Here is a 26,057-nt window from a genome sequence, read left to right on the forward strand (position 1 = left end):
GTGATGTGACATCCTCACTGGGCAGACCTCCCAGGTGGGGCAGACATAGGAAGCAGATAATGCCATGTGGCTTAACTCCAGAATCAAGCAGTAGCAGTGGGAGGCACACCCACTCTGGGATTCAAAAGTGGGAAGAACCCGGAACCATGAAGAAATGGGAGAAGGGCACCCACCATGGCTGGAAGTTTTCAGCACAGCAATAGGCAAAAAGAAGGGGACACTTGTGTGCCAGGGCCAGAGAGGGAAAATTGCCTCTACCCAAGCATTAACCCAGGCTACATGCATGTCCCTAGCCCCACCCCCAAAGCCAGGGAGACAGAGAAATGAGGTCCAGTCCCACAGCACTGAAGCTGGCCCCGACGGCTTTAACACATGGCATTTCAAGCAAAGGCAAGAGGAGCCCCGAGCTGAGATAATCTCAGACCCTGTGAGAATGCAGCTGTGGGGCCTGGGCAGAGACTGGAGCAGGCAGCTCCCCAGGGTGCTGAGCCAAGCCAGGCTGAGCTTCTATCCAGTCCTGGGAGTCATGGGACCACAGGAGTGACCGTCAGATCCCCCTTAACAGAATAATCATCACAGCAGGGTGGCTGGAGGACTGGCCAGAAGAGGGACTAGGGTGGAGGCTGTTGATGGCCCCAAGAAGGAGTGCGGCTGGTAGAGGAGGCTTAGCAGCAGGAGAAAGGCCCACCGGTGTGGTGGGCAGGGGACAGGGCCCGGAACAAAGCCTGGGTGGCCGCTGCCCGGTGGGAGTCTCCTCAGTGGAAGGAAGAAGGTCCTTCCTCAGGGAATACCTGCACTATCCTCACCCACGCTTCTTGACGTTATCTCTAATCTCTTTGCCCCTTCTCTGTCACCCCACAAGAGAGCCCTTTCCAAGGGTCATTTCCAAACCCCTTTCCTCCTCAAATCCGCAGTTCCCATCGGCCCCCAAACGCCCGCAAGGCTGCCTAGACAGCCCCCATTCACCGACCCCAGCCCCCTCACTGGGCTGGAAGGTGCCAACCGCGGAAAGGAGGGCCACTGTCTCCTCGGCGGGGCTTCGGGTGACATCACATCCTCCGAACGCGAAGTCGGGCTAGGCGGCCGGCCCAAGGGCGCAGCTTCCCGCCCGGCGCCCCGCAGCTCCCGCACGCAGCCGCCGGCGGCCGGGCTCCGAGCCGCGCCGCGGGGGGCACGCCATGGCCTCGCGGGCGACTGCCCTGCTCCTGCCGCTGGCCCTGCTGCTCCGTGAGTTTGCGACCCTCGGGGAGGGAGGCGGCGCCGGCGGGGGGCGCGGGGCCTGGGCTCAGCCTGGCTGCCTCCCTCCGCAGACCCCGCCGCGACCCGCGCGCTGAGCCAGTTCCGGATGTCCCCGCCCGAGGTGCGCAAGCCTCTGGGCGCGAAGGTGGAGCTGCGCTGCGAGGTGCTGCTGAGGAACCCGGCGTCGGGCTGCACGTGGCTCTACCAGGACCCGGGAGCCAAGGCCAGCCCGGTCTTCCTGATGTACCTCTCCAAAAGCCGGACCAAGACGGCCGACGGGCTGGACAGCAGCCTGATCTCCGGCGAGAGGATCGGGGACACGCTCTTCAGCCTCACCCTGCACCGCTTCCGCGAGAAGGACCAAGGCTACTATTTCTGCTTGGTCTTGAGCAACTCGATACTGTACTTCAGCCCCTTCGTGCCGGTCTTCTTGCCAGGTCGGGGCGGGTGTAGGGCTCACCTCTGAACCCGTTTCTCACACGGACGCCCCGCTTTCCAGCCTCCTAGCGCGCTTGCGGGCCCACTTAGATATTGTTCCCATTTCACAGTCGAGGAAACTGAGGCTAAGGACTGGCTGGGTTAGGGACTGAAGATGGCTTTTTAGGTCCGGCAGATCTGGGCTCGAGTTCGGGCGCTCGTGTGGTGCTGGGCAAGTTACTTAAATTCTCTGAGCTTCCGTTTGCGCTTCAGTAGAATGGGAGTATCAGCCCAAGCCCACAGCGCTGCCGGGTGAGCCCCGGAGCGAGGCTGGGCAGCGAGGGGGTGGGGGGCTCCGGCGCCATCCCGGGAGGCCCCACCCCACGTCCACCCCAAGTGCAGAGTTCGGCGCGGGCAGCGACCTATGGCTCCTCCAGGGGAAAGGCGGGGAACGGTGCGGAAGGTTCTCACGAGAGGCCGAACCCGGTCCCAACTACACTCTGTTGCTCCTGCAGCGAAACCCACCACCGCGCCGGCGCCACGATCATCCACGCCCGAGGCCACCAGCGCGTCGCAGCCCGTGTCCCTGCGTCCTGAGAGGTGCCGGCCCGCGGGGGGCAGCGCAGGTCGGGGCACAGGGTCCCGGGGCGCGGGTGGGCCGTGGGCGATGCGGACCGCGGAGAGCCCCTGTCAGGGCAGCCCTAATCCTGGAGGTAGAGCCTCCGGATGTCCAGGGAACGGGGACACCGAGACCGGGAGCCGGGAGCCGTGCCTGGGCCGGCGGGGTGGTGGGGGAACTCGGCCAGCTCCGAAATGTCTCTGGTGTCTGCAGTGGCCGAGAAGGGGCTGGACTTCACCTGTGACATCTACATCTGGGCGCCCCTGGCTGGGACCTGCGCGGTCCTTCTCCTGTCATTGGTCATCACCGTCATCTGCAACCACAGTAAGTCCTGGGGCATCACGGCGTGTGGTGCGCAGCGGCGCTCCACGCCCTTCCCTTTTGCTTCTTGCTCCAGGCGGCCCTTGAGGGGAGATGACGCTGAGATTTCTGGGACTCTGAGCTACACCGCAGGGTTAGGCATAGCTCATTTCCTGGAGCCTTGGAAAAGCCCCTTTGAGACTTTCTTTACACTCCTTGGTGGGTTTTTAGGGAAACCGAACCCAGTCCCCCGAGCGGCGGCAGCGGATGTGTTCCATCCGCGAAGCCCGCAGCCAGAGCGCAGGTCCTGGTTTGTAACAGAAGCCTGCAGGGGCAGGGGCCTCTGGAGCCCTGGGACCGGTGCCCAGGCGGGCTGGGTCAAAACCATGACGGAATGAAAAACAAAAGCAAACCAGGACGGGTTGAGATTTACCCTTGGCCCCCTCCCTGCTTTGGGTCCCGCGCTGGTGAGTATAGTAATCCGCATTCACCCACGTCTATATTTGCAATGTTTTTTTAAGTTGATGAGAAGAGGGATGGAAAAGAAGCCCTCACCTGGGCTCTCAAAAGTTAAAATCCTAAAGAATAGGAAAAAGGAGGGGGAAACCATATTTGGGGACTACTGGGGGTCAGGGTGGGGGGAGAAGGCAGATAGCCAGTCACTTTACTCCTTCTTTTTCTTATCCAGAGAACCGAAGACGTGTTTGCAAATGTCCCAGGTGAGTCTCTGATAACCCCTGGGCCTGCTAACCCCTGGCAACCCTGGGCACTGGACCCTGGCTTCCCAAACAGCAGGTGGTGGGAACCTTTCCCAGGGAGAGGCCATAGCAGTGGAGTCCTGGGGCCCGGAAGTCAGCATAGTGCCTAAGCAAAGAGAGGCGGAAGGGGAGTAACCTGGAGAAGATGGATGTCCAGGTTGGGCTAATGAGGAGAACAGTGTGACTTGAGTAAATCTCCATCTTATTTGGTCTAGTGCTAAAAATCCTATAGGGAGGAGTCTGCCACTTAATCCTAGCTCATCAAAAGACCTGGTCTCTTTATCTGGATGATTCCAGCTGGGTTTTTTTGTTTTCTTAGAAAACTTTTTTGTCCTACTTGCTTGTTCTAGTTTTTTTTTGGCTCATCTTTTATCACCTGCACCAAATGATGGCCCTGGTGCCAAATTTCCCCATGCCAGCGTAGGGCCTTGATTGCTGCCAAGGGCTGGAATGGAAGAAAGGGGGAACAGAGGCAGGGCAAGTAGCCACCAGGCAGCTCAGGTGACCCCTCATCCAATCCCAGCCATGAGTATTCTAAAATTATCAGGAAACAAATGAGAACAAAACAGTATCAGGAAGGGAAGCCTCAGCATCCTCTCTTTCTTTGTGTTTAGGCCAAGGCAGCCCTAGGCTAACATCTCACAACCGCCCACTTTTGCCCCGCACTGTGATGAGGGTTAAGCTCAGAATCTCTCTTATCCTCCGAGCAACTTCGTGTGGCAGACACCATGGCCCATTTCACAGTGGTGAAAGCTAGGAGCTTTTGGAGGGAAATCATCGCTTATCTCTTTTCTGAAAATTCTCATTTTGAAATGAACTGAGAATAAAACTCTGCCCTAAAATACAAATCTGTACAACTAAACATATCTGACAACTGACTCCACCTACCTGAGTTAACATCCTCAGTGATTGATGGTGACTCAGCTTCAGCCGAGAGGTTTTGGAGGACTGTGTGTGCAGACACGACGCTCACGATGACTTTGCCATTTAGAAGGCACTAGACCAGTACGGAATTAACACACATTTTTAATGTAACATCAAATTTGGGTGTCAAAGGGACTTCTAGAAAAAGTAGTTCTACTTGGCTGACGGCGGTGGTTTGCGCACATTGTCCCCTAGCCCTGTGATCCTCCCATGGACTGAGAATCCCAGCTGATGACTGGTTATCAGCCTGTTTCTCTCACCTCCACGGGGACCTTGAGAAAGGCTCCAAGAAGCTTGGACTAATGGAGCTCAGGTCCTGGCTCTACCACCTCCCGGTCATGGGGCCTTGGGCAAGCTCTCCAACCTCCCGTTCCCAGTGCAGCCCCTCAGGTTGCTGCGAGGATTGAACAAGATGGCCCGTGGCAGGGTTGCCGTGGTCCTTCACCCAGTCCCACGCTGGTGCCCCAGGGGCAAGTCCTCAGAGCCTACATAGGCTGGGGGGCTGGGGGAGCTCGGAGACATGGGTGGAGCTACACTGCACTGCAGGGCCTCCTGTTGCAATAATGGTCACCTGCCTCTCTTTCAGGCCCCTGGTCAGACCGGAAGGCAAGCCCAACCCCTCAGAAAGATACATCTAACTTGCTGATGGGCCCTGTGCAACAGCCACTACAAGACTTCAAACTGAGAACTCTCCTTACAAGGAGAGCAACAGACTTTCCCTTTCAGTTTTGCCAGAACATTCTATATTCATTCTCATTATTATCATTTTCATAGGGGTGGGATGGGAAGGGTTACTTTATGTGTTGACTTTACTTGACATCAAAAAAGCCTATATAATGCACCACAAGGCTTGCAATACTATTGTTCACACATATTGGGGTCAAGGAGTGGAAAGGCCAGAGATACCACGAGCTATGTTCTCAGAAGCAGGTTACTAGAGCTGCCAGGGCCTCAGCACCCACTCCATCCAAACCTCTTTTCCACCAGTTTTGCAAAAGAAGAACAGTCCTGATGGGGAGTAGCTCTGTCAGGGTCACCACCAGGCTCTGGGCTCTTCCTGCACACCATTCAGGCCTTTCTTCAGGAGGCTTCTTTCTTGGCAGGAGTGTTGTCTCAAACCACAAGGGAACAAGTTATTTCTTGGGCACCTGTGGTAGACCCATTACTGAGCCAGAGCCCTGAAGACAGAACCAATGCTCACAGAGTTCTATGTTGAAAGGTATCAGACTTTTCTGTAGTCAGGCATGAAACTGTATAGACAGTAGGGATTCCTCAAAGTGGAAAGGGTGAACCGAATTCTGGAAAATGAGTAACTCCATCCCGGAAGAAAATGACTGAGAAACCCCAGAGTGGGGGCAGAATTGCTCTCCCAGCCCTTGCTTCGCAGGAGGACCCATGAAAGAGAGGCCACCCCCTTACAAACATGGCCTGAGCATCAATGGAGCTGAACTTGAGATACCGTATTTCAACATGTTCATGGGATCGCTGGCGACTCTCTACAGTTTGTGAAGACAGAACTGTCGTCGAGCAGCCAGCACAGTCCCCAGGTTCCCCTCAACCAGCAGAGGTGGGGTGTGACAGAAGAGACTCTGATGAGAAAGAAGCCTAAGACTCAAAACTGCTGCTCTGCACACGCATTTCCTCTCTTAAGGTGTTACACAAGAAATTTGTGCTCGTTGGAAGAAAAAACTTAGGTAAGGAAGTAAGAATCATCTATAGTTCTTTACCTCGGGTATAATCCATTGTTGATATGGTATATGTCCTTCCTGATTATTTTCTATGCATATATATATATGTAATACATACTTTGATTTTTAAAAAATGGGATCGCATATGCTTTTATAAGTGGCCATACTGAACAAACATTCATGGCTTACTTTTTAATGACAAAACAGCATTCCATTTTGGGTTGCGCCTTCAGTTATTTAGCTAAAGCCTTGGTTTCCAATTTTTCACCACCTAACACCGCTAAAACTTAGCACACATCTGTGTTGCTTTAGATTAAGTACCTAAAGTAAAATACTGGTTGGTCCCCATTTTCTCTTTGGATCCTCCGTTTTCCTATCAGTCAAAACAGAACAGCCTCTTCTTGTGTCACCTTCCTTTGTTCTTTCTTGGTAACAGATGAGTGGATGCTCCTCTCCTAATAAATCACAAAATCTTCATTCTTGTTGTCAAGAGTAACACACGCACACGCACACACACAATACACAGATCACAAGTGTGCTGCTCCAAGACACCATTAAGTGAACCCACAGCACCGGGTTAAAAATAGAACTTTCCCTGCCCTCCAGAAACTGCCTTCAGCAACTTGAATTTTTAAAATCAAGATACTTTAGAGAACAGAAAGCAAGAAAGAAAAAGTGTGAGAAAACAGAAGTGAAAGCTGAGGAATGTCTTCAGAGACAAAGTCTGGCTCTTGACCCCTCCTCCCTGAACTTAGCCAGCTGACCAGAACTAGGGACACCCCCCCCCCCCCCCCCCCGGCGCTGAGGCCCAGCTCGGAGCAGGCACCAGGCTCTGAGGCCTCCTGTGGAGGCAGGGCTGGGCTCCAGGCCGGCTCTGAGCTCTCTGGGAGGCTGAGGAGGAACATCCTGCAGTAGGCACCCCTTCCTCATGGGAGAAACTTGTGAGATGGCTGTGGAGAACCAGTGTCAAAGAATCTGGGCCAGGGGGAAGACAAGAAGAGGGCATTCACATCACATGGGGCATTTCTTCTTGATCAGGTGGTGGGCAGCTGCGGAGTCACACTGGGGAGGCTCTGGAGAGGTTAAATACTGACTGATTTTTTTTCATACCTTCTAAAGAAGGCTTTTATTTACCACAATTAAAATGGTGAACATACCAAAATACCAACACAGGAAAAGGCATCCATGAGAGTGGGCCCTCCCTGGGGACCAGGGAGAAAATAGAAAACTAATCTGTAAGCCTGAGGCCTGGAGCATGCAGACCTAATGCATACAAAAGGTAGGCTAAAAGGATTTAGGCTCAGGGCTTGCTTGGTGACCAGAGACATCCAACCCTCTTGTTCTACCAATGGGAAAGGGGCACCCAACTGTTATTATTTCACTTGCCAATCTCTTTGGTTCTACATATTTTCCTACATGGAAGATGCCCACAATATATTTTTTGGACCCTGAAAAATAGTTAAGTAGAGAGATGCTTTAATATTATGCAGTAAACTTGGTTATCAATTAGCTGGAATCCTGCCTCAGTGTGGTTCATTCAACAAAAACATCCTTTCGGTGGAAGAAAAAAAACAAAGAAATTTGCTAATTCTTTCTCCAACTGGTAAACTGCTCTTAAGAGAGCCCACCTTCCATTTGGGAGACCCCTGTGACTCTTCCACAGGGAGAAGACATTTCTCAGTGGGTCAGATATCTCACTGCTTTTCTACCAGCAAGAACCTGCTTCTCCCTCCTGCCCTAGGCCTGTTTTAAGACTAGTAGCAGGCACTTCACCTGCCTCTAAAAGCAGGCTTGAGCAGTGTTTCTCCACCAAAAGGAAGTGGGGAGGCCACAATTGCCTTAGGTTAGGTTAGATTTGGAGGCTCTGAAAGCACTTCCAGGCTCTACTACTTTTTTTTTTTTTTTTTTCAGGCTCTACTACTTTTTAACCATGTGTTCTATATGAAGCGACTCAATGTCTTGATACCTCAGTCTCCTCATTTATAAAATGGGGTAGTAACAGTCCCTACCTCAAACCGCTATTGGGAAGAATATGTGTTTATATATCATTTGTTTTTAAGTGCCTAAAACAGCTCCAGGAACAGTAACATATACTGAAAAAATGAACTTGTCCTCAACTTTTCAAAACTGGTGTCATAGCATTACACTCTGAATGCAGCCACTTGTGTCTGATTGTTCCAGTCTGTTCTCACAGAGGCGTACACAGTAACCATCCTCAATGGATGCACTTACAGTTTACCCAGGGGTCTCGGTGCCCCAAGGCCAGGGAGGACACCCCTTCACACACATCTCACAAGAGCTCAAGTCCCAGATATACTCAGCTCTGCACGGTCATTTGAAGCTTCCCCCAGCCTCACATCCTGAATGCACCCCTGTCCCCCACCCCATGCTGTGGATGGCTGTGCCTCTCTACTGCACAAGAGCTCTACCCCCCACCCCCTTAGTGCAGTTGGATGAAGCTGGCAGAGCAGGAAAAGCACGTGCTCTATCGTTATACCATCTCAGCATCTACTGAAGTCCCATCCCTTCGGGCATATTCCCTTTTCTGTTCTCCCTTAGGCTGGTCATGATCTGCAGATGTCATCTGTCTTACTACACTAATAATAGCTACCAGTTATTTAGCACCCACCATGGGGCAGGTATCTCATTTACGTGCCATCAAAACTATGAGGTAGGAACTGCTATCATTCTATTCTACAGATGAGGAAATGAAGACATAGTAAGTTTCTATCATGTGCCCAAGATCACACAACTAGAATGTGGGGGGATCAGAATCCGAACTCAGGTCAGTCCCACAGCCCAAACTCCTAACTGCTCTGCTATATTGACTATTTTATAGTCTGCTCTTAATTTTTAAATTACACGAATAAAACATTTAAAAATTCTCTTAATATCTATAAGCACCTCAAAACCAAAAGTACTTTTTGCCTGTGTAGCCCAAGAGAGGAAACAAAGGCCACTACCTGCTCTGAAATGAAGCAAACGGGCAAGAAGAGAACCAGAGCAGAGCAGGAGCCCTGCCCGAAGTTAGGGGAGTGTCGTCTCTAACACAAGTGCCACCTGGGGCCAAGAAAGGCAGCTGGAGGAGGCTCAGTGACCACTCACTCACTCCCTACCATCACAGGGCAGGCAGAAGGCTGCACCGATTGCCAGTGCTGCTGCTTCATCCCATCATGTGAGTGGATTTCCCATTTCCTGGCTGAGACGTCTAAGTGTGGCAGAGACTGCAAGCTGATTTCCTAACAACCATTCCCCCCTTCTTCACTAACAGAACTGAACCCTCATTTTATTGTAAGTGAACATGTGCCTAGCCAAGACTACATTTCCCAGACTTCCTTGCAGCTAATTACGCACAGGGGCCCTTTCCAGGAAAGACTCTTCATAAGGGCTAACTTACCCGGAAGCTTTCTCTTTTCCCACTGCCTTCCTTCTGCCTCCTGACTAGAAGTTACAATTAGACAAAGCAATGAAACTGAGGCCCCATGTTAAGGCCGTGGAGAAGGACTGGAGCCTGGGTCCCTGATGGTACAAAGCCACCATACAAAGCCTAGCCTGCCCACTTTGCACATGCTACTGACTAATACCCACTAGCAAAGACAAAAGCCCTCAGCCCCAATTTCCTGAACCGCCTGAAAGGCGCTTTTGTGACAATAATTTTCTGTGAATTCCTCTTTGTGGCTGCTGATGAGTTCACTAATCTAAAATAACTAAAAGCAACATGGTCTGGTGCTAAGAATGAAAGGAAACCTGAACCGCATTTCTAATCTGTTCAGAAGGGGAAAGCTCCTGAAATGATTAGTCTTTAACACTGACAAGTTACCTATTTCCTTTTAAGTAACTATTTTGCCTTAAAGGGGAAACAGTATCAAGGTCCTTCATTCAAATGGCAGCCCTCAGGGATGTGGCTCAGAGCAGTCTTCAAATGGAGTGAAACGACCAGTTCTCACTGGAAATTGGAACATTACACCACCGACATAGCACAGGAGACCAATATAAGTAAGGACAGTGTGGAGTTAGAGATTCACCCTTCTAGCAAGTGTAAATGATAGAAGGAAATGGGAATATATTTTAGAACACTAGAGCAAGGAAGCCCATCACTTTACAAACAAGAACACCTTATCATTTCTCTGAATTACTCAAGGTTCAGAGCACTTTGTGTGACAAACATTGCCTTGCTCTATTTTTTTCATTACATTTCTCACTCTCAGATTATCCTCATCCCCACTGAAAGTAGAGACCAAGTTTGTCTTGTTCACCATTCTCTCCCCAGGACCTACAATGCTCAACAAATAACACTCACTCCCCTTAATTACCTAGTCTACTGGCCTCCCTGGCTCTAGCCTCACTTCCATCCCAACCCACTTCATCCCACTGCAGCCAGAGTAGGCCTTAAAAACATTTAATTTACTGCATCTTCCTCTTCTCTTCCCTCCCAGAATCCTCCAGCAGTTAGGTAACTGGTAAAAACCTCACTACAGGGTCTTGGGACTCTGCTTTTCTGTATCCCCCAGAAGTCCATAGGCTCCAGGAAGCCAAGAACCGTTTCTTCTCAGTACCAGGCACTTAAAAAAAATCCCATGATGTATGACTGAAGAAGCCGTATCACTGCAAGTTAAATGTTTTCTACATTGAACACACACATCTGTTTACTGAATAAAGGATTCCATTGCCAAGCCACTATTTAGAATGAAGCACTGCACTTTTCTAAGCTGGAAGGAAGCCTAAATTCAGACACTCAGAATTCCCCTGGCACACAGTAAGTTCTTGCATAGACAATCCTTATCAATGTTTAGGCATATAACATTTGCACCGGAGTGTAAGAAACACCCCACTGCGAGGAAAAGCTTTTTTTTGGAAAAAGTAAAATATTTCCTGTCACATATATATTGACAGATTTCAAAGAAGCTTTGTGAATGGATCATTTCATCATTGTCCCTTAACAGAACGTTTTTTAAACTGTGGATCTTGACCCATCAGCAGTCATGAAATCAATTTAGAGGTCTGGTGAGCATTAAACAAATAACGGGAACTAGAAAAACCAAAGTGCATTACACACAGTATTAGTCTTGTAAAACTGTGTCAGAACTCTAAACTTTGCATATACAGGGTTATATGAAATTTCTTACTGGGTGCTAGAAAAAAAAAGTTGGGAAACTGTGTCCTCTGGGAAGTGACATTTGTTTGCTGGGTATTATTAAGTTTCTCAGCTGGAGGCTGAGGGGCATATCAAGCTGTTTTGTCTAAAGGTGCATTTTCAGTCTTTATTTTGCCAGTATAAAAATCCATTATTTCACATCTTTGGTGTCCCCTAGTCCATTTTGGTGAGGAGAGGGTAAAAAATGCATTTCGCCATGCTGCAAATGCCAACACTTCTTCAATTACGTGGATGCTTTTTAAAATAATGGTACTAAAACAGAGTTCAGAGCACAGTAAATTTAACTTTTCTTGATTACTCAGAAATGGCATGAAGTAAAACAGGAAGCATCCACGAGGCTCCTTGTATGGGAAGCCAGTTTTCTCAGGTGTGCAGATTCTGATTAAGTAGATCTGGGCCAAGGCCCGAGATCCTGAATTTCTCCAAGCTCTCAAGTAATGCCAATGCTGCCTGGGGCTACACTTTTGAGTCCTAGACAGCCCCCAGGGCTGCAGGCAGGCCTCCTCTGTACCATACACCTGGGGCCACTAGCTCCAAATGCAACTGGGTGGGACCCACACAGATTCCCACAGGTAGGAATCATTTGAAAACCTCAGAAAAGAATGAGTCTAAAAAAATTTACAGAAGCAGCACAAATAGATTCTTAGCCTCTACCACCTTAGCTCATCAAGTAGGACAGGCAATTCAACCTGTTCCTGGCAAAGCTGCGTGTACAGGCCCCACTCCACCAGCAGCCTGGGGAGAACTGTTTCAGGGCTCCTCTTCCCGGTCACACACTCTCCGTCTGGTCATCCATCTACAGGACAGGTGGGAGGGTGCAGGAGCTGGCAACACTAACACAATCCCCTCCTCAGAAGCTGGAGACAGTGCCAACCACCTCCTCTTCTCACATTGCTAGCAGGGCAGTAACAGGATGAGATGGTGACAAAGATATTAAATTCTTTAGATGCAGATGCTGAGCAAATGGAAGATAGCAATGTTCTCTTCTCACAGTGGACACCTTTGTACCCCCTCCCTCATGCCTCTGTCATCTGTCACATTTATACAGACTGGTTCCATAAAACACTTTTTAAATGTGCATTTCTTTAATCTTTAAAAATATACACAGGATAAGCCATGTGTTTTACATAGGAATACACACATTAACAAAGCATTTCTTATAGTTTTCCAAAACCCTATTATATCAGTCTGAAATTTATAAATTAAATACACCAGAACTTTTTAAGTTAAAATGGAATCCCTGAAACTACTGGGTATGCTAGATTTTTTTCCAAAATCAAATGACAGAGAATATGAATATGGTTTGTGTTAAATAAGGTTTATTGTTAGCTTTATTGCCTATAGTCTATAAGATGCAACTTTATTGTGCCTTTGCAAACAGGATACATTTCTTAAAAAACTGATCAAAATTTTCCATACATAGAGCTCTATATGATAGATTACAGTGCAACACTATTGTTAAGTAATTATAGAAATACTACAGAACCCAAGAGCACAGGGTAAGCAAAAGAAATACAATCCTGAGCCATCTGAACAAGATGATTTGATGAATCCTTTTAGTGTAAGTTTAGAAAACACAGAGGAGAAAAAAAATACATGCACACTGCAGTCATGAGCAAATACATCAAATACCTGTTCCTTGCTAGACACAGGTGGGGACAAAGGTGAATTTCAGACAAATGCACACTCACCCTCCCATCTTCTCTTGCTTCCCTCCCATTCACAATACATCCACTCCCACCCCTTCCCAGAAAAAATGATCAGGCACTAAATCCTAGTGAATCCACATCTGCCTTGCTGGAGGACATAAGCAACTGCTAAAATTAGAATGTAGGTCCTCACCCATAATATGAAACAAATCATGTGCTATAAGCCAATTCCAGCTGCTTTTGCCTCTTTGGAAATAACTCACTACAGTTTAAAACTGTAGAGGGAAACATCTTGAAAACAAAACTGTTTTCTCTCCCTATGTCTTGAAGTAAAATCAACAGCAGAAAACTTGCCCTAACACTAATTGCCTCATCTGCTATAAAATACATTTTGTCATTCTATTTTTTGGTATTTATTCAATTATAGTTCAATAAGTACAGTTCATAAAGTTTGTACCTACTTATGGTAAACACTATTTTACCACATAAAACCCACCACAGTTGGACAGGCTTATGAAGCACCAAACCTTCTACGTGTTCCGTGCTAACATTCCCTCAAGACCCCAGCATTCTAGCGTTACCGAAGAGAATGTACGCAGTTCAGTAATGAAAGGTATTTGGTTTGTGTCTTCACCTTACATATCCTAATGATGAAATTAACCAAACCATGCCTCTATGCCTTCCCTGAAAATAACCTGAGTCTGCTGACTAAGCTGACTGACCTGCTTGATAGTAGTCCACTTAATCAGAGGTTGGGCTGGAAAACCAGAGGGCTCATGTCTACCAAGCAGCCTGTCTTGTGCGGATAACCAAGAATCCTTGGATTTTGTAGTATGTACTGTCCCAAAGGCTAAAACAACTGAGATGGAAATAACTCACAGTATAAAGAGTACTAAACTTAAACTGTGTAACCTGTGGGACTACCTAGACAGAAAAAAGGATCCTCATTCCCCACATAACTTGGTGTGGGTCTTAGTGTCTCTGAATACATCAGCTGCTACAGAAAAAAAAAAATCAAAAGATTTACTTTGTTTCTTATCTTCAATCAAATGTTCATACACTCATAAATCACTCACACACCCTATGAATATGAGGTGGCTCTTCAAAATTTTTTAAATCAAGAGGCACCAATACCCGTTCATTTATGTATTACAAATCTCATATAATCACCACTAAAACAACAGAAAGGGAATCTGTGATGATCACACAAAGGAGAAAAATAGACCAAAAGACAACCTTAGCCACTGTGCTTCAGATTATACTTGAAAGCACAGATGCTCTGGCTAAATCAGAATCTAAGGATCTAATAAGGTTTTATTGGTTTAGCATAGTCCCATGGCCTTTGTCCATGACTGTTAAATGGAAATGGTTCCTAAAGAATTCAGGAAACCACTCTGAAAATCTGTTGTCGATGTACATTATAATTAGTCTGACTGTAAAAAACCTTGCTTCTATCGTGACCCACTACAAGTGGAGGCAGTGTGCGATGGACAGCACCCTCCCACACTGCTGACATTCTTAGCCTCAGCGACGGTATGGTCCTGACACCACAGGTGAAGGTGTTTCTGCGGTAGGAAGGACAGCATCTTTGGTTAAGGTCTGACTTCTTCAAATCTACCTCTTCTCACATTTAATCACCAATACATTTTAAGTCCACTCATTGAAAGGTCTTATAAGACATAATTTTCACATGAAACTGGCAGATCAAGAGTTTCAAATTTTTGGCCCTAACCCTGCCTAGTAGGACTACAAGGACCTTGCACAGGAAACTGTAAAGTCAAATGTTTCAGTTAAAACGTATTCTTTTATTCTTTATAAAGTTCCATGAACTGCACACAAAACTGTCAGCAGGATCCTCAACACTGGGAAAGGGACAGAGCAGAGCTCTGGCTTTGTTCTTGAAAGCGGTCCAAGCCAACTATGTGAAGTGTCTGGCTGCCAAAGTATTTACCACCAGCCTCTAGAGCAACATCTCTATCATTCAAACCTTACATGAAGCCTAAATGCTTCACAGGTGTTTGAGGTGGAAAGGTGAGAATAGTGAATAAAGCTGAATCTGGCCTAGCGAGAAAAAGGTAATTAAAAAAAGACACTCTGGGTTTTAATTCAAAAGGAAAAAATATATAATAAACCAGTTTTACATCCTTGGCCAGAGCAGCGCCTAGAATTCTCTACCTTCACTGCTTTAGTGGAGCTATAGAGACCTTTAGAGAGGGTTCCAACAGGAAAGCAGAAACAAAGGGCAAAAAAATTGCTATGGGGCCAAAACTGAGGTCAGACAAAGCAAGCACTATGAGCAGGCCAATTGCAATTCCTGGCTATCCCACAGTAGCCTCAATGTGTGCCTGCCCACATGCAGCAACCAAGTAGGGCTTTTCTGCAGCACCCTCTTCCTTTCCAAACCCATCCCAGCTCTCCCAGGTAAACACTTCAAGATAAACCATCCAGGCTGGTATATTACTGCAAATGTTGCCACTTACCAAGTAACTTAGCACCAAATCTGTTATTGCCCTCCCCCCAAAACTAAGTCAACTGTATAGTTCAAAATATGAAGTGTCACAGTTCTCTTTGCTTCTGTGTTTTCTTCTTTCATTTTCTCATGAAAGTTTCCCTATATTGATGGTCAGTTTCATGTCAGATGTAATAAAGTTGCAAGATATTTGGTGATTTCCATAGAACATTCTTCTCATAATGAAGTAACAATGGGTTTAAGTCAGAATTATGTCCACAGAAGTCTTTTCCATGTAGTTCATCATACAGAGACTCTTACACATGGCTATTTCTGGACAGTGCCTTAAATGAAGATACCTCACAAGAGAAAAGATTGTTATCTGTATCCATTAGAATAATACACAGATTCACAGTCAATGAGATGATACACTTTGCAGAAGAGAGGCATTGAAGAGTATACTATTCAAATACAAAAACAGCAATAAACATATTCTGCACTACAGAAAATTTGCTAGCTTCTAACTTTAAGGATTTAAAGTAATAAGTCTGCATTTTAGGACTGGAACATGCTTTTTCCCTTCCAGATACACAATGTTTGATGCTGGTGCACATATATATACACACACACACAACACTGTGTCTGCAATGATGTACAAATGAAATAGATAGCCGAGTCCTGAAGCAGATTTCAGAAACTAGGGCTATCAAGACCAAGAGAGCAAGTATCAACTTAACACTTCTAACTTGAGAAGTTCATTTTATTGAACACTTTTAAAACAAGCACCTCTTGGAAATAAAATCAAAGAAACAAGTACTCTTTCCACTCTATTCTAGTGGAAGACTTCTCACACCAACCTGCCAAATTCATGATGGGATTTAAACAGACAGCCCACTGGGGCTGCAAGCAGAACTCAAATGCATGTCTGCTAACTTCTTGGTGACAGCTGGAGCAGAGGAAAACATCAAAAAGCAAATTTGGAATCTATCACAGCTTTCTTCCTTAGGCAAAAAAAATGCAAATTAGTTTAATAGCCACAATTCAGTTTTTCCAACTTCTTCTGAAGAGTTTTCATTTAATTATGTATATGTCACAGGAAATAAAACTTTTCACAAACATTCTCAAAGCTTACAATTGTTGGAAAAATGACAAAAGTAAAAGCAGGATAAATATTAAACACATGGCAGGGAGTTCAATTTCTGTTTCTGCTCTTAAAAAGTAAAAAAATCACCATTTAATTAAGTACAAAAACCTGCATTGAATGACAACTGCTGGTGTATTTACTTGATCAAAAATGAAGACCAAGAATATAATAAAGCCCTGTGATAATATTTATCTGGAGCACTCCCCTCGGTGTGTGTACACTAAAATGTTGGCAAAGTTTCTGGAGCATTAGCTTATATAAACACGGGAGTCCTTGGTTAGCTGCATTAAATGGAACGTTCTCTTCTGAAATGTGCCCCCAATTCAGTTTCACTTACAAATTGCAAACTAAAGATATTTCTTCAGAAAAATATCTGTTTGGCATCTCCTGGACTTTGTTCCATTGGACAATATGGACATTTTAATCTAAAGACAAGAAAACATTGGATCAAAGAACAGGATCAGTAACGAGCATTCAATTTCACTAAGTTATAGAAAATAATTGTGTACACACACACACACACACACACACACACCCTGTATTTTCCTTTGAGGGTTAACTGTTTTTCTTACAAAGAACAGTTTCGCTTTTAAGGGTCATAAATAAATATCCAAGACAGACCCTAAACTGACAGGCTCTTCTTCAGTGTCAATCAATGAAAACCAGTTTGTAAACAAAACAAAAAAAACTGTTCTGAAAGTTGCTTTTGGGGTTTAAGAAGTAAATTCAATGTTTATTTTCCAAGGCTTGGGTTGCACCTATCTCTAAATGAGTTTCAAAGGCACTGATCACAGCATCAGCTCAAGTGCAGCACATCTGATGCCAGCTGCTGAGCCGACAAGGCATGCGGCCTACCCAGAGTGGCCTTACATGCCTCCAAGTGGCACATAAACTGGCATGGTCTGAACCAAGATCAGTATCTGGCTGCTAGTGACTACTGACCTGCAGTATCGGGGTCTCTGTGTGGCCTGGAAAGGGCACAAACAGCTTCATTACAATGCCAGGGCCTCCTTTCAAAATAAAGACTACCATAATGGGTTTGAGATGAATTACAGTAGAAAATGCTCTAGCTGCCTCAGCTAAACAGGCTTTCGAGACTGTTTTTAAAAGTTGGGCTCATTATATGTAAATATTATAAATGTAGTTTATAGAAATTATAAATTCATAAAATTTTTAAATTTATAAAATATAAAAATATAAATGTCATGCCTACTGCCCGAGATCTGGTGGAAACACACATACAATGACCTTGGTCACTACACATCATAACTACTAAGGTAGGACAACTTGAGGACCTACTGTGTGCCAACATTATCCTTTGAACCAGCAATTCCAATTCTATAAATTTATGTATCACACACAGATAATTCACTTTATAGTAACAGCTAAATGCTCATCAATAGGGAATTGGTTAAATAAATTATATTTCCATATGGCAGAATTCTCTGCAGCTTTTAAAAAGAATGAGGGCTCTTTCTGTAGCATATAAAAGATCTCTAAGATAAATTATTAAGTGAAAAAAAGCAAAGCTCAGAGCAGTATACAGTATGCTACCATTTGTGTAAAAAGGGAGGTGTTGGGGGAAAGACAACACACCACTATCCAAAAAAGTGCTGGAGATCATGCTTATTAACCTAATCCTCAAATTCACAAACAAATTAAAAAGATCAGATACCACCCACTATGCCAAATGAATAGCTATGAAATCTATTAATTTCCAGATTCTAAGCTACATTTATTTATCCTCATTACCTCTTATCCTCCCACTAAGTTCCCAAAGACATTTTTTTCCCCAGCAATTAAAAATCAGACACTTACTTGCTACCATTAAACATTTTATTCAGGGCATCTCTTGATATAATATGACCACAGACCAATTTCATGGGTGGATTATTATCTGTTGTTTGCTGACGAAGAATAGGACAGGCAAATATAGAGTGGTACCAGCACTTTTTGCCAAGGTCCACTTCAATCTGTTAAAAAAAACAGGAAAGAAGGCTCATGTTTTATTTCAAAAAACCCATCCACATGTTAATATACACTCTGCAACAAACAACATTTACACAACCTACTCATCTGAAGGTAGCACTTTCTATAGCACTCTTTCAACTCAAAGATGGAGAAACTTAGAGATTCAAGTATTACTCTGTAATTCGCAATTAACCTTCAGAATTATTTCTAACATCAGCTTTCAAACCAATTCCACGTCTACCAGTGAAGGTAAGGCAGTGCTCTAGAAGTCACTCTTGAAAATTTGTCAGGATATATGTAAGAGCAAGACGACTTACGCACTTAACTAGGGGGATAACATTCAGTGTAGTAATTCCTTTAAAAGCTGACTCAACAAGATTTACTTCTGTGTGAGCTTCAAATCAGTTTCCCATGTTTTTGGTATAATGGTCCAGAGAACCCACCTGAAACAAGTTTCAGCTCAAGTTCAGCTGGACTATCACAATCTGTGTATCAGAGCCTATGGCACTTACACCTTATTTTTCTTTGCAGTGAACATAAACAGCTATAAAATCACCTGGCATGGCAGTTAGCACATGACAGAGGCTCCACACGTCAGGCATTTGTTTTCTTTCCTTCTAAATCTGAAATGGACATTGATAACCTAAGAGTCTATTCTCAAGAAAATGTATAAAGTGTAACAGAATAATCCAGAGAAAAAATGGCCAGATCATCACCTCCAACTGATCCGTGACCTGACACGCAGGCTTTAGGTGAACTCAGACTTTGTTATGCTCTGTTCTAGCGCAGAGTGTCAGAGATGCTTACAGCATTACTGGGAAACTGCCAGATTCTAGCATGCAGCTGCCCCAACAAAGCAAGTGAAGGCTCAAGTTCCTTTCCTTTGCTCCAATGAGCAGCAGTCAAGCAGGGGTGCTGGCTGTGGCCTGACCACACTCAGGACTGGGAATGCACCTGCGCCTTTAATCAAGACAGATCTCTGAGGAGAAGCAACCAACCAACAGACTTACCAGCTGGAAGAACAAGGTAGCTGCAGAAAGCTGCGTACAAGTGTGACAAAAACGTAGCAAAAAGCTAAATGGCATATTTTCGCCCTTTAGGGTCTGTGACACAATTGTGACAGGAATGCTAATTCCAGTCAGTTTGGGTACCTACTGTCCAAGGTCTGGTGGAAACATACAATGACGTTGGTCACTCCACATCAGAACTACAAAGGCAGCACAATGTGAGGACCTACTATGTGTCAATATTATGCTAAGCATACCTATGTTCTCTCTGGAAAGAGGATGATCCCCATTTCAGTTTGTCTACTGTATTGCAGAACACACTGCATGCTACAGTACCCACCCTCCCCACTTGTTTTCCTTCAATAGCTTTCACTGCCACTGTCAAATATTAAGAAAACTTCTCCAGTGCCTCCAAAATGTGCTAGCTCCCCATTTCTATTGTTTAATCATATTTACATATACATAAAAAAGTCCCTGTTGAATGGCTACAATAAGCATTTTAAACCCTTAACATCCTAGTTCTTCCAAATGCAGGAAAGGCAAATAACCAATAGAATATGGAACTCACAGGTAATTCATCTTTCTGGTTCCAAACTCCAGTGCACTGCCTCTGTTCGATCACAGCTTTGATATTAATTAAAGCTGGCAGCGCCACACAACCTGCTGAGAAACTGGGAGAGCAGAAGAGAAAATGTGTCAGGCCAGATGTCAGACAGCATGGTCTAAGATGTCAACTCCTCCAGTCTCCATGTGCAGAGGGCCCTGGCCACTGGACAGAGTACACAGCCCTCTGCTTTATAAACTAGCGCTACTCCCCCCTAAAAAATGTTTCAAATTTTATAAAACCACCAGATTTTAATGGGCCCTGCCTATCATTAATGACATTCTGAAACATTTTCCTGCATGGTTCCTTGTAGATGTGAACCATTTTCCTATCCACCTTGGAAGTGCTAACTTCCCAGACATGGAAATGCAGGCAGCACTGAGTCCCTCTTCAGGACTGTCCTCAGTTGAAAAAAGCCACATGACCAGGGTCCTATCTGATGGCTGGTCATGTGAGGATACAAAAGCCCAGCCCTATAGCCCCAGTTCGGGACAACTCCACAGGCCCATGTAGCAACAGAGCTCCTCAGGGATGGGCTGAGGCCTCTGGTAAGAATGCATCACAGTCCAGCTTTTCCTTCTGCCTAATCCTGCTTTCATTTCCCACCACTACTCCCTTGGAGGCTGATCCCAATAAACTTCTTGCATGTCAGTCTTCATACATTTCAGAGTCTTTTCCCCAGAGAATCTGCCTTGCGGTCTAGCTGTTCATTATAATTAACTCCATGAGAGTTTCCCACACTCAGATGGAACACCCTATATGGAATGCAGATTGTACCTTGTCTCGTATCCCACACAATCCCCAGCACATAGCAGGGATTCAAAACACTTGATGAATTAAACAGAAAGGCTAAAAAAGTTATTTTCTTAAACCTTTTGGTGTCAGGTTCTCTTTATATGCTTAAATAGTAAGTATCTCAGAGTATTTGTTTTTGTAGTTTATATCTATCATTACTGTATTGTAAACTAAAACTGAGAAATTTAAAAAATATTATTTTAAAACAAACATGTCATGTTATCATAAACATTATAAAAAATAATTTTCCAAACAAAAATAAATTTGTGAGAAAAGTGACACTGTTTTACATTTATACAAATCTATTGAATGCCTCATTTAATAGAAGACACATGTATTCTTTTCTTAAATGTATAGTTGACAGAGTAAGTTTCAGGTGTACAACAGTGACTCTGCATTTATTTTAAATTATGAAATGCTCACCATAATAAATGCAGCTACCATCTGTTACCATACAAAGTTATCACAGTATTATTGATTATATTTCCTATGCTGTACTTTTCAGGACTCATTTTATAACTGGAAGCTGTTGTACCTGTTTCCCCTTCATCTCTTCTCCCACTTCCCCCTCCCTTCGGCTAACCATCAGTTTGTTCTCTATTAATGAGTCTGTTTCTGGGGTTTTGTTTGTTGTTTTGTTTTTCAGATTCCACATATAAGTGAAATCACGTGTTATTTGTCTTTTACTTATTTCACTTAGCACAATACCCTATGGGTCCATCCAGGTTGTTGTAAATGGCAAGATTTCCTTTGCTTTTTACGATTAACAGTTCACTATATATTATACACAGATCTTCTTTAGCCATTCATCTATCAATGGACTCTAAGGTTGCTTCCATATCTCGGCGATTGTAAATAACACTGCAGTAAACCTAAGGGTAATATATCTTCAAATTAGTGCCTTTGCTTCCTTTGGATAAATACTCAGGAGAGGAATTGCTGGATCACATGGTATTTGTTTTTAATTTTTTGAGGAACCTGTTTTCCAAAGTGGCTACACCAGTTTACATTCCCACCAACAATGCACAAGGGTTCCCTTTTTTCTACATCCTCATCAACACTTGTTACTTCTAGTCTTTTTTAGACACTAGCCATACTGACTAGTGTGAGGTGATATCTCACTGTGGTTTTGATTTGCATTTCCCTGCTGATTAATGATGTTGAGCATTTTGCATGTGCCTGTTGGCCATATGTCTTCTTTGGAAAAATGTCTATTCAGTTCCTCTGCCCATTTTTAAACTGGACCTTTTTTCTGGTGTTGAGTTAGTATGAGTTCTTTATGCATTCTGGACATAAACTTATCAGATACATGATTTGCAAATGTCCTCTTCCATCCAGTCGGTCGCCTGTTTCTTTTGCTATACAGAAGCTTTTTAGTTTGATGCAGTCCCCACCTTGTTATTTTTGCTTTAATGTCTCTTGCCTAAGGAGACATATCCAGAAAAAAAATGCTAAGGCTGAGTCCAAGAGTTTACTGCCTATGTTTTCTTTTAGGAGTATTACGGTTTCAAGTCTTACATTTAGGTCTCTAATCCATTTTATTTTCATGTATGGTAGAAGAAAAGAGATCTAGTTTCATTCTTTTGCATGAAGCTAATTTTTCCAGCACCATTTATTAAAGGGACTGTCTTTTCCCTGCTGTATATTCTTGCCTTCTTTGTCATAGATTGACCATGCATATGTGGGTTTATTTCTGGACTGTCTATTCTGTTCTACTGATCTATGTGTCTGTTTTTATGCTAGTACCATACTGTTTTGATTAGGTCTTTTGTGATTCCATATAAATTTTAGAACTATTTGTTCTAGTTCTGTGAAAAATGTCATTTATATTTTGATAGAGATTGCACTGAATCTGTAGACTGCTTTGGGTAACACAAACATATTAACAGTATTTTTAATTCTTCTAATCCTTGAGTATGGTATATGTCTATCTTTCCATTTATTTGTGTCATTTTCAATTTCATCAGTGTCTTATAGTTTTCAGAGTACAGGTCTTTCACCTCGGTTACATACATTACTAGGTATTTAACTCTTTTTGGATGCAACTGTAAATGGAATTGTTTTCCTGATTTCTCTTTCTGGTAGTTTATTGTTAGTATATAGGAAAGCAACATATATCTGTGTATTGATTTTGTATTGCAAATTTACTGAACTCATTTATTCTAATAGATTTTTGGTGGAAACTTTACTGTTTTTATATAAGTATCATGTTGCCAGTAAATAATGGTGATTTAGAAAAAAAAAGAAAGAAAAACAACAACAAAATAATAATAGTGATTTTACTTCTTATCTATTTGGATGCCTTTTACTTCTTTTCCTTATAGCTGATTGCTATAGCTAGGGTCTCCAGCACTATGTTGATTAAGAGTGGTCAGAGTTGACATCCTTGTCTTCTTCCCAATCTTAGGAAAAGCTTTCAGCTTTTCATCAAGTATGTTTGCTGTGGGTTTGTCATGTATGACCTTTATTAGATGAGGTATGTTACCTCTATACCCACTGTGTTGAAGAGTTCTTATCATCAACAGATGTTGAATTCTGCCAAATGCTTTTCTTTATCTCCTGAGATGATCATATGGTTTTCAATCTGCCCTTTTGTTAATGGGGTGTATTACTGTTGATGGACTTGCAGATACTGAACCATCCTTGCATCTGTAGAATAAATCTCACTTGGTCATGGTGACTGATCCTTTCAATTTTTGAATTTGGTTTGCTAGTATTTTGTTGTGGATTTTACATGTATGTTCATCAGAGACAATGATCTGTCATTTTATTTTTCTTTGTAGTGTCTTTTTGCCTGGTTTGGGTATCAGGGTAACACTGGCCTTATAGAATGAATTTAGAAGCATTCTTTCCTCTTTATTTTTTGAAATAGTTTAAGTAGGGTAGGTATTAATTAGCTCTTCTTTAAATGTTTGGTAGAGTCCACCTCTGAAACCATTTGGTCCTGGAATTTTGTTTGTTGGGAATATTTTTATTACTGATTTAATTCGTTACTAGTAATCAGTTTGTTCAGATTTCCTATTTGTTCCTAATTCAGTCTTGGAAGACTGTGTATTTCTAGAAATTTATCCATTTCTTAGTCTAGACTGTCCAATTTGTTGGCATATGACTTTTCAAAGATTTCTCTCATAATCCTTTGTATTTCTGTGGTGTCAGTTGTAACTTCTCATTCATTTCTGATTGAGTCTCTTAATGAGTCTTAAGATTTATCAATTATCTTTTCAAAGAACCAGCTTTTAGTTTCATTGACTTTTTTTTCCTAGTCTCTTTCATTTATTTCCATTCTGATCTTTATTATTTTTTCCTTTTACTAAACTTTAGGATTTGCCTGTTCTTTTCTTGTTCCTTTAGCTGTAAGGGTAAATTGAAATTTTTCTTGTTTCTTGAGGTAGGACTGTATCGACGTATAAGCTTCCTTCTTAGAACTGCTTTGGCTGTGTCCCAAAGATTTTGGACAGTTATTTTTCTGTTTTCATCTGTCTTCACTTTTTGATTTCATCTTTGATTCCTTCACTGGCCCATTAGTTTAGTGGTGTATTATTTATCCTCCACATTTGTTTTTTTCCTTATTTTTTCTTGTAATTGATTTCTAGTTTTATACCACTGTTGACAAAAAAAATGCTTGGTATGATTTCAATCTTCTTCAATTTATAATACTTGTTTTGTGGCCTAACATGTGATCTGAACATTCCATGGGCACTTGAGAAGAACATGTATTCTGCAGTTTTTGGATGAAATGTTCTTTATAAATCTATTAAGTCCATCTGGTCTAATGTGTCATTCAAAGTCACTGTTTCCTTACTGATTTTCTATTTGGATAACCTAATTATTGATGTAAGTCGGGGGGGGTGGTGTTAAAGTCCCTTACTATTATTGTATTACTGTCAATTTCTCCCTTTATGTCTGTATTTGCTTTATATACCTTAGGTGTTCCTATGTTGGGTGCATAGATACTTAAATTGTTATATCCTCTTGATGGATTGATCCCTTTATCATTACATAATACCCTTCTTTGCCTCGTGTTAGAGTCTTGTCCTGAAGTCTATTTTGTCTGATATATAAGTATTGCTACCCCAGTTTTCTTTTCATTTCTATTTGCATGGAATTATCTTTTCCATCCTTTCACTTTCAGTCTACATGTGTCTTTAGGTCTGAAGCAAGCCTCCTGTAGGCAGCAGACAGATAGACCTTTATTTTTTATCCATCAAATCACCCTGTCTTTTGATTGGTACATTTAATCAATTTACATTAAGTACTTATTGACAGGCTATATACTTATTACCATTTTGCTAATTGTTTTCTGGTTGTTTTTGAAGATCTCTGTTCCTTCTCTTTCTCTTCCCTGGTGATTTGACGACTTCAATGTTATGCTTAGATTCCTTCCTCTCTATTTTTTGTGTATCTATTGTAGGTTTTTTGTTTGTGGTTATTTATCATAAAGTTCATATACGGCATCCTATATATAGCACTTATATTGGGTTGATGGTTAAGTGCAAACACATTATAAATTATTCCCCTCTGATTTTATATATATGTCATAATTTATATATTTTTGCATATGTACCTAATTTTACTACTACTGTGTTTTAAACTTCATACTAGCTTTATAAGTGACTAATTGCTGTCTCTACTATATGTTTTTACCAGTGAAAATTTTTTCCTTTCCTTATTTTCTTACTCCTAGCTATGGCCTTTTCATTCCCACTTCAAAGAAGTCCCTTTAACATTTTCCATAAGGTTGGCTTAGTGGTGATGAACTCCTTTAACTTTTGTTTGTCTGGCAAAGTCTTTATCTCTTCTTCAATTCTGAATGATAACCTTGCCAGACAGTTTATTATTGGTCATAGGTGTTTTCCTTTCAGCACTTTGAGTATCATGCCACTCCCTCTGGCCGGCAGAGTTGCTGCTGAAAAAGTCCTATAGGATTTCCCTTGTACATAACTGTTTGCTTTTCCCTTACTGCTTTTTAAGATTCTATCTTTAATCTTTGTGTGCCTTAGGGTGGACCTCCTCGCGTTCACCTCGTTTGGGGCTTTCTGTGCTTCAGTACTTGGATGTCTGTCTCCTTCCTCAGGTTAGGGAAGTTTTCAGTGATTACTTCTTCAACTAAGTTTTCTGCCTCCCTCCACCTCTGTTCTCCTTCTGGGACCCCTATGATGTGAATATTTTGCTTGAAGTTGTCACTGAGATCTCTTAGCTCCTCATTTTTTTCCTTCCTTTTGCCTGTTCAGTTTGGTTGCCTTCGGCTCCCTGTCTTCCATATCACTGATCTGTTCTGCATCCTCTCATCTGCTGTTATTCCCTCTAGTGTATTTTTCATTTCAGTTATTGTATTCTT

At 43.2% G+C, this 26,057-nt stretch overlaps 2 protein-coding genes across 3 annotated transcripts in view; one reads left to right on the forward strand and one right to left on the reverse strand.

The window, feature by feature from the left end:
- The first annotated feature begins 1,028 nt into the window (after positions 1-1,028).
- Positions 1,029-6,721, forward strand: CD8A (CD8 subunit alpha). Of its 2 annotated transcripts, none has more exons than XM_036931120.2 (6): positions 1,029-1,227; positions 1,311-1,676; positions 2,172-2,282; positions 2,489-2,599; positions 3,264-3,294; positions 3,948-4,192. In XM_036931120.2, the coding sequence occupies exons 1-6, from the start codon at positions 1,179-1,181 to the stop codon at positions 3,961-3,963; spliced, it is 684 nt and encodes a 227-aa protein (XP_036787015.1). In that variant the 5' UTR covers positions 1,029-1,178; the 3' UTR covers positions 3,964-4,192. The 2 variants fall into 2 exon arrangements, with proteins under 2 accessions (XP_036787015.1, XP_036787014.2); XM_036931119.2 differs by lacking the exon at positions 3,948-4,192 and adding an exon at positions 4,844-6,721 and having other exon boundaries at positions 1,042-1,227.
- Positions 6,722-12,163: 5,442 nt separating this feature from the next.
- The window catches only part of RMND5A (required for meiotic nuclear division 5 homolog A), an 81,492-nt gene continuing 67,598 nt past the window's right edge, over positions 12,164-26,057 (reverse strand). Inside the window, exons 7-9 of the mRNA XM_036931029.2 lie at positions 19,889-19,991; positions 18,161-18,315; positions 12,164-16,767 (exon numbers count right to left, since the gene is read on the reverse strand). Coding sequence (XP_036786924.1) covers positions 16,704-16,767; positions 18,161-18,315; positions 19,889-19,991 — 322 coding nt within the window. The 3' untranslated portion in view covers positions 12,164-16,703. The remainder of the gene's footprint in view (positions 16,768-18,160; positions 18,316-19,888; positions 19,992-26,057) is intronic.

This window comes from Manis pentadactyla, chromosome 2, assembly GCF_030020395.1.
Source record: "Manis pentadactyla isolate mManPen7 chromosome 2, mManPen7.hap1, whole genome shotgun sequence".
In the NCBI taxonomy this organism is placed as follows: Eukaryota; Metazoa; Chordata; class Mammalia; order Pholidota; family Manidae; genus Manis; species Manis pentadactyla.